Raw genomic sequence first — 9,503 nt, 5'->3', positions numbered from 1 at the left:
GCAAGGATGTAGCCACTGTCTCTGATGGGCTCTGGTCACCATGTCACACAAAGGTGTGTCTGGTACTGGCCACCAGGGGGTGCTGGGGGCCATTTCTGAGGAATCAGTGGTGATCAAAGCTGGGACCTGACCACTGTGCCCTCTGCTCATTGCTCACAGCTGTGATCTCCCCACCCCCTGCCCCACAACAGCCCCTCCCCTTCCCATTCCCCTACCATCCTCAGGCAGAGGGAGCTGACCCAGGGCCAGGGAGGGGTCAGAAAACTGGGGTCTCATTTGCATGGACAGGCCCTCCCTCTCTCAGGGGATGAAGAGGGGAAGGGAGAGATGAGGGGAGGCTCTGCTCAGCAGTGGGGCACAGAAGTCAGGACCAGGGATGACCTGCACCATGGCCTGGTCCCCTCTCCTCCTCACCCTCCTCGCTCACTGCACAGGTGACTGAATGCAGGAACAAGTAAAGGGACCCTGGGAGGACATGTGGGTCCCGGGTCCTCCTCCTGTCTGCAGACTCCAGCATCACCCTCTCTGTATTTCTCCCCCTTTCAGGGTCCTGGGCCCAGTCTGTGCTGACTCAGCCATCCTCTGTGTCTGGGGCCCTGGGCCAGAAGGTCACCATCTCCTGCACTGGAAGCAGCTCCAACATCGGTGATAATTATGTGAGCTGGATCCAACAGCTCCCAGGAACCGCCCCCAGAACCGTCATCTATAATAATAACAACCGACCATCGGGGATCCCAGATCGATTTTCTGGCTCCAAGTCTGGCGGCTCAGCCACCCTGACCATCACTGGGCTCCAGGCTGAGGACGAGGCGGATTATTACTGCTCATCGTGGGATGACAGACTCAGAGTTCCCACAGTGCTCCAGGCCTGAGGGGAAGTGAGACAAAAACCCACTTGCTCATCTGTAGAGCGGGACACACGCCAGCAGTTCCTGCTCAGCTTAGCCTGTGATGCTCCTTATTCCTTTGCTGACGCCCTGGGCTCGGGTCCATCAGGGGCATTGACAGGGAGCAAGGCTCTCCTGTCACTCCTGTCCTCAGAGTCACTCAGAGCAGCTCATTCCTCAATAAAGAGTCTCCATGTGAACAGAAATTCTTGTTTCATCAGCTGGGGTATTTTACTTCTAGGATAGACCATATAATTTTTTTTCCTTCCTGCTCTTCAAATATATAAAACATTTTATTTTGTCTCTGACCATATCATGGGACCTCAGCACTCCCCATGTGGTGTTTGAAGAATAACTCAGTCCTGTAGCATCAGAAATTATTATCTACTTGGTTATAAACGGTGCTGCTACCTAGTTTTGTCTTATTTCTTGATTCTTTGAGAAATAGATGCTCACTTAGAATTGTAAAAGTATTTAAAAAAATCCCAAAATTTTTGTCCATGGAAAAAACCTGCATGTGAATTTTTATACCAGTTTCATTGCTCTTCACTAAAAAATGAAAGCGTGCAGAAATCTGTCCACAGAGATTTACCGCAGGTTTATATCTAATCACCCAAATATGGAACCAATCGGAGATCCCAGCAAATAGGCAGCACATTTATAAAGAGGGATATAATACATAGTACGGTTAAAGTTACATCACATATGGGAAGCAGCGAACACTCTGGAGAGAGTGCAAACATCTACAGTTTCTGGGAGGATAAAAGATACAACAGAGCTGATCATGTGAACAAAGGAAAAGGTCTCTGAGCAACAGAATGATTCTATATGACGCTGTCACGGCACTGAAATGACACGATGACACTGTCAGAGTCACTGAACACTGTACAGCCACACGACAGAACGCAAAGTGTGCAGGTACAACTCATTTGGGAGGTTTGGAGCCCAGAATGGGGCACAGAATGTGACAACTCCACGTACCTGCAGCACAGACCTGTGATCCCCGCTCAGCGCAGGGCTCGGGGGACGCTGCTGAGCTGAGTGACGGTGAAAAGGAGCAGAGCCCGTCCGTGTAAAGTCATAAGAGACTTCACGTGAGCTCTGTGCTCTAGTAGGTAAGCTCGCGTCCCGTGGGGAACAGGCGGATTATGTTGATGGGGCTGTGATGTGTACAGGAATTGAATAGATAAGTAAAAGGATGGATGGAGGTGGATCCTGATTTCTCACTTTGGGAAAGGGAATTCAGACATGACCAAGGGAGGAGGCTTGAGTGAAGCCTGTAGCTGGTCATGGATTAGAGCTGGAGCTGGCAGTTTGGAATCATGTTTCGTTTGATTGGGTCCGATAACTGCATGTGGAAACAGTCACCACTGGGTGCACGTTCCTGGGTTAGCTGACTCATCTATATGCCCTTTGTCTGTCTGCTGAGCGGGACTGGAAGCAGTGACACCTCATAGCCATGAGATACATTGCCCCACATTTTGCTTTTTAATACCATTCTCCTGGGAAGGGATGCAGGCTTCTTTGGGGAAACATTTCATTCCCAGGGTCACCTGGGTGGCTGAATAGCTTAAGTGTTTGCCTTCGGCTCAGGTCATGATCTTTCCTCCTTCTCCACACCTTAGGCCAAGCACAGACAGAGGGACCATCACACAGAACAAACACATTTGCATGAAGAGTCTGGAACAGCGAGACCCTCAGGGAAGAGAACAGTAGAAAACAGGGGAAGAGGGGTTTCAAGGCTCAAAGTGAGGCCTCAGCAGCTGAGTTCTGGAGGCATCTCCCCCTGCCTTGGACATCTCTCCCCTTCACCTCCTTCTTCAATCACTGGCCTGGGGAGGTCCTTTGGGGCAAATGACAGGATGTGAGGGACACATTTTTGCCACCTTTTCTCCTGGAATCCAGCACAAATGTTCAAGCATCCCATTCTTTCTACCACCTTCTCTCCCTACTTCCAGGGTCCAGGTCAGACTATGCTGGTCTCACCATTTACAGAGTTTGGGTATCTGTGTAAAAAATAAAAACATAACTATGAATGCATGCATATACATATAAAGGAACATATAGAATATTTATAATATTATATGTTAAAATACTTACATGTTTATATAATATGTATATATCACATCTAATGTGTAGTATATAATCAGTAATAAAATATCTTCACTGAAACAAAAAGCAAAGCAGAAGGCATCATGAGAGAATGCTAACAAATATGCAAGACAATTTCCAAGAACGTTTAAATAGACAGCATGTGCCCCAAACTCATTTCTAATCCCAGAAAATCCATGGCACCCAACCAACATGAACAGTTGTAGATACAATTCTAGGACAGTTCCATGTGTTAATATAGACACGCGTCGTTGAGCGTATTAGCTAGAAGAATCCAACATCGATTGGGACAATTCCCCTTGACCTCCAGGGAAGAACGGGCTGAAAGCAGGGCCTTTCTGTGGTCTCTGGAGGTGAGCTTACAGGAATTATGGAGGGGGCTGCAGACAGCAAGAGGTAATGAGGCATGTGCCCAGTGTCCCAGTAAGAGTCTCAGGCTCTCAGTGTCGATTCTTTAAACACTTTGGGAGAGGTCGATGGGGATATTGGACACACTGACAAAAGACACAATGCTGTTCCAGCCTGTGGTGGGCAGCATACACTGTGGTCATTCTTTGATACAAAGCACAGATCAAACAGACCTCTTACTTGGGCCAAGCCACATCTTGCAAGGGCCACCAGGAGAGCTGCTCTCTGCTCCTTCTGCATTGTCATGGGCTCCTGGATCCTTGGATTTTTCTGTAATACCTGGATTGAAGATTCTACTATTCACTTCTGCGTAAAGGGAATGGGGGGGATTGTTTAATGGGTACACAGTTCCCATTTGGAATTATGAGAAGGGTCTGGAAATGGAGAGTGCTGGTGGTACACAGCATCGTGGGTGTGCATAGTGCCACTGAACTAGTTTTGAATTTCACATTATGCATATTTTGCCATAATTTGAAATTTACTAGTTCAAAATCCAAACTATATGTAAAAGTTATTCTCACAAAAATCTCCACAGCTGAATAAAACCTAATGAGCTTCTTTTGCTTCTTTTTAATTAAGACATGCTAAACTAATCTGTCCTCCACTCCCCCTAAGATCCATCTCTTGCCTGTTGCTGTCTGTGACCCACACCTGCTTGTGCTTAGCTTCCACTTTCACTTGTGCTGCTAACACCAGGAGGCCTGCTGCTGTTATGTAGGTCACGCTTTATGAGGTCAATGAAATGTTGTGGTTGACCTCTTGAGATCCAACAACACAGCTCTAAGAAGACATGGTGAGTGGGCTCAGTCTTGTCAGGAATGGGGTTGAAGAAGCCTACAGATGTGCCACCTGGACCAGCCCAGCTCTTCACTGAAGTGGACGTGAATCTCGAATGGGTAGTGAAGGAGAAGGCCTATTTGCATTGTCTGTATCCTTCAGATTGACGTCAGCAGCAGGGCCTGTCATTCACACCACTGAGTGATGCCTTGCAAGTTTCCTACAGTGAAAGTGATTAAATAGCATCCAGGAGAAGCTGTTCTCAGGACTCACGCTATGAAGCTTGGAGACCTGAGCAGTGCAAGGGCTGTGCTGTCATCATACAGTGCTGCCCTCCTAGTGGCTGTGTCATTCACCAACGTGTCTCAGCTGAGCCCCTTTATGGGTCTTGTCCCTGGGTAAGGGATCGCTCAAGGTCACTAACTCTCCCAAAGGCAGCCTGCATGCAATGACTGACTGCTGCCTGCTTCCATGACTTAGTCCTCGAATTTCCCCCTCAGGACTCTAAAAGGCCATCGCAGCTCCAGACTCAACACAGAAGGGGCTGGCTTGGTGCAAATACATTCCTCACCCCTGAACAGCGGGTGACCTTGAAGATATCTATGGAAAATCTCTATTTCAGTGTCTGTTGCTGGGAAAATGATGGGGACAAAGAACGTCTGACACTTACAGGAATGTGGGCTGGAAATGGCTCCTCCATGAACCATGAAGCTCTGGTTACGTTGTTACAAGAGAACTTAGGGGCGGGGAGAGGGATGGTTGCCATCCCTGTAGCTGTGATGACTAAACGTTCAGTTTGGATACGTCCCTCCTTGTTTCAGGAAAATCACAACATACCTGTGACACATATCAGCATATAATAAAGGATCACAATAATGAGGAAATGTGAGACAAGGGCTTCTTTATGCCTATTTGTTTGTACTGCAAATTGAACATGATTTAAGGAAATACCTTTTTTTAATTAAAAAATAAATCTTCTCATCAAACTGTCTCTTCTCGCAGATGACATGATACTCTATATGGAAACCCAAAAGAATCCACCCCCAAACTACTAGAAGTTATAGAGCAATTCAGTAATGTGGCAGGATACAAAATCAATGCTCAGAAATCAGTTGCATTTCTATATACGAACAATGAGACTGAAAAAAGAAATTAGGGAATCTATTCCATTTACAAGAGCACCAAAAATCATACGCTATCTCGGAATTAACTTAACCAGAGACGTAAAGGACCTATATTCTAGAAACTACAAATAACTCTTGAAAGACATTGAAGAAGACACAAAAAGATTGAAAAACATTTCATGCTCATGGATCAAAAGAATTAACATAGTTAAAATATCTATGCTACCCAGAGCAATCTACACTTTCAATGCCACCCCGATCAAAATACCAATGATGTTTTTCAAAGACTGGAACAAGCAGCCCTTAAATTTGTATGGAACCAGAAAAGGTTCCGAATCTCCAAGGAACTGTTGAAAAGGAAAAACAAAGCTGGGGGCATCACGTTGCCGGATTTCAAGCTATACTACAAAGCTGTGATCAAAAAGACAGCATGGTACTGGCACAAAAACAGACACATAGACCAATGGAACAGAATAGAAAACCAGAAATGGACCCTTGGCTCTTTGGGCAACTAATCTTTGACAAAGCAGGAAAAAACATCCAGTGGAAAAAAGACAGTCTCTTCAATAAATGGTGCTGGGAAAATTGGACAGCTACATGCAAAAGAATGAAACTTGACCATTCTCTCACACCATACACAGCGATCAAATCTAAATGGATGAAAGACCTCGATGTGAGACAGGAATCCATCAAAATCCTAGAGGAGAGCATAGGCAGCAACCACTACGACATCGGCAACAGCAAACTTTTTCATGACACATCTCCAAAAGCAAGAGAAACAAAAGAGAAAATGAACTTGTGGGACTTCATCAAGATAAAAAGCTTCTACGCAGCCAAGGAAACAGTCAAAAAAATGAAGAGGCAGCCCACGGAATGGGAGAAGATATTTGCAAATGACACTACAGATAAAAGACTGGTATCCAAGATCTACAAAGAACTACTCAAACTCAATATGCGAGAAACAAATAAACAAATCATAAAATGGGCAGAAGATATGAACAGACACTTTTGCAATGAAGACATACAAATGGCTAACAGACACAAGAAGAAATGTTCAAAATCATTAGCCATCAGGGAAATTCAAATCAAAACCACATTGAGATACCACCTTATGCAAGTTAGAATGGCAAAAATGGACAAGGCAGGAAACAACAGTTGTTGGAGTGGATGTGGAGAAAGGGGATCCTTCTTACATTGTTGGTGGGAATGCAAGTTGGTACAGCCACTCTGGAACACAGTGTGGAGGTCCCTTAAAAAGTTAAAAATTGTGCTACCTATGATCCAGCCATTGCACTACTGGGTATTTACCCCAGAGATACAGACGTAGTGAAGAGAAGGGCCATATGCACCCCAATGTTCATAGCAGCATTGTCCACAGTAGCTAAATCGTGGAAGGAGCCAAGATGCCCTTCAAGAGATGACTGATTAAGAAGATGTGGTCCATATATACAATGGAATAATACTCAGCCATCAAAAAAATGATTTCTCAACATTTGCTGCAACGTGGATGGGACAGGAGGAGATAATGCTAAGTGAAATAAGTCAAGCAGAAAAAGACAATTCTCATATGGTTTCACTCATTTATGGAACGTAAGAACTGGGAAGATTGGTAGGAGAAGAAAGGGAAGAAGAAAGGTGGGGTAAACAGAAGGGGGAATGATCCACTAGAGACTATGGACTCTGGGAAACAAACTGAGGCCTTTGGGGGGGGGATGGGATACACTGGTGATGGCTATTAAGGAGGGCACGTATTGCATGGTGCGCTAGGTTTTATACACAAGTAATGAATCATGGAACTTTACATCAAAAACTAGGGATGTACTGTATATTGACTAACATAGTATAATAAAAAATATTATTATAAAAAAATAAAAATAAATAAGTAAATCTTCTCAAAAATAAAGAAAAATCGAATTAAAAATTTAAATGATCTGAACAGTCAAAGATGTTATACAGATGGCAAACACACTTGAGAAAAGATGTTCAACATCATACTTCAGTACTGAATTGTAAAATAACATAGCAATGAGATAGTTTTCCATAACCATGAGAATGGCCAACATCCAAAACAGAGATGACTCCAAAGGTTGGCCAGGACGTGGAGCGACAGGAATTCTTTCATTGCTGCTGGGAATGCAGGTTGGTAGTCACTTTGGAAAAGGGCTTGGCCATTTCTTTAAAAGTAAAAGTTGTCTCACCTGAAGGATCCACCGACCATACTCCTTGGTATTTACCTAAAGGAGTTCAAAACAACATGAACAAAAAAGCCTGCACAAGGATGTTGACAGCAGCTGTATTCATAACTGCGCCAACCTGGCAGGAGCCCACTGAGATGACTTTCCGGAGGTGACTGATGAATAAATGGAGGTGCCTCCAAACAATTGATCAGCGCTAAGATCTGAGCCATCAAGCTATGAAAAGACACGGAGGACATTTAGATGCATATTGCTTGGTGAAGGAAGCCAACCTGACATTGCTGCCCTCTGTAAGGCTCCAAGGATATAACACTCTAAAAACAAAACAAAACAATCTAGGGAAGCCTGGGGGGCTCGGTTGGTTGAGGGTCCAACTCAATCTCGGCTCGGGTCATGATTTCAGGGTCATGAGATCAGGTCCCGTGTTGGGCAGGTGCAGTGTGGAATGGTATTTTTGCTTCCTGCACTGGGGATGCTGCAGACACCCTTCCTCACCCCAGGAGTGGAGACAGCACTGGAGCAGTGGAGACGTTGGACACAGACCTCAGTGAAGAACCACAGCAGGGGGTCTGAGCTGAATGTGACCAGGAATCTGAGGCCTAAGAAAGGCCTGGGCATGGACTGTCCTCCATGGATTGTGGCCAGGGGATCCACAGCCATGCAGCTGGGGGTGCTCTGCTCTGGGCTCCAGCGCCCTTGTCTCCATCAGGGGGGAACAGGACTGGAGTGGAGGGGCAATGTAAGCCCATCTCTGGGGTCCATGGGGTGAGGGCAGCTGGGAAAGCAGCCCCCGCCTGAAGCTGGGCCCAGTATCTGACTTTGTTTCCAGGACCTCAGTGCTCAGGTGGTCCCTCCTCGCCCCCTCCCCATGACAGATACCAAGTAGAGGAAATGGAGGTGGGGAGCAGGGACAGAACGCAGTGCTCCTTCCCCAGAGGCTGAGGGGATGAGACAGAGCCTGCGGCCCCACCTCCCTGTGCTGGAGGTGCTAGGCATGTGTACGTAGGGAGAGAAGTTTGGGGTCCTCTCCGTCCCCTCTTCTTCCTGATGTGCACTGTCCCAGGCCCTTCAGCCTGACCTCGGATGCTCCACACTCACGCATCCTCGTGACCCCTCTTGAGCTCCCCCTGGGGTGTGGAGGTCTGCAAACATCACCGCCAAACACATATTCACTGTGCTCAGCCCTCCCTGGAACATTTACACGGGAAAGACACAGAGGGGCTGTTCTCACCTAACCTGACACCCAGCTCACCACTCAGTGTCCTGAGCAGCAGGTAGGACGTCACTAACACACATGCGGCAGGAATGATGAAGGGACTGACACAGGAGCCGGCCTGGACTGAGGGCGTCTGCTTCCAGGATTCCTCTCACCCATTCTGGACACGGGGATGGTGACCAGGGTTGCATCCCAGGATCCTGTCCCTCCTACATGTCCACACATGCACCAGGGACTGCTCACCACGCCTGGACACCAGCCGCAGGCCGTGGTCACTGCTTGTTGCCACTCAAAGACAGGGTCCATGATTTCTGGTCTTGGAATTCAGTATTTTCTACTTGTTTCTCTGATCTTCAACTCTTTTATGAACAGAGAAGCATCTCATTATGTAATGCTCCACAGCAGTAAACAGAGCACCATCTGATGGGTCAGTCAAAGCAGAATCCCCCAGTTTTCAGTATCCTCTTCATCGTTCACTCCCCGAGCTCCTCCTGCTCCACAGTCTGGAGCATCTGCTGTGAGTACAGCCACCTGCATCCCTGCCTCCTGTTTTCCTGCCTCAGTTGTTCCTCCCCAACCACATAGGTTCTTCAGTCTTGTCCTGTTGTGTCCACCTTTCTGTTCCCCTGTGCATGCTGTCACCAGGTGGTTTCCCCCACTCTGAGAAATGGCCATGTCCCTTCATGGTTTGAGCATCTCCACACCCTGTTTGATTTTTTCTTCTATGAGACCATGTGGAGAACACAGTCTTTCCTCTCTGGAGACATACTGTGAGGCCCTCCTG

General features: G+C 46.7%; 1 gene segment (V, D, J or C); it reads left to right on the top strand.

Moving 5' to 3' along the window:
• The first annotated feature begins 274 nt into the window (after positions 1-274).
• Positions 275-898, top strand: LOC121099736. The segment is given in 2 exon segments: positions 275-434; positions 547-898. Coding segments are annotated over 2 exon segments (384 nt in total).
• Positions 899-9,503: the final 8,605 nt, after the last annotated feature.

The sequence above is a fragment of the Ursus maritimus genome, unplaced genomic scaffold (assembly GCF_017311325.1).
Source record: "Ursus maritimus isolate PB19 unplaced genomic scaffold, ASM1731132v1 scaffold_69, whole genome shotgun sequence".
Classification (NCBI taxonomy): Eukaryota; Metazoa; Chordata; class Mammalia; order Carnivora; family Ursidae; genus Ursus; species Ursus maritimus.
Note: the sequence above shows the minus strand (reverse complement) of the source record. Positions and strands in the feature narration are given on the sequence as shown.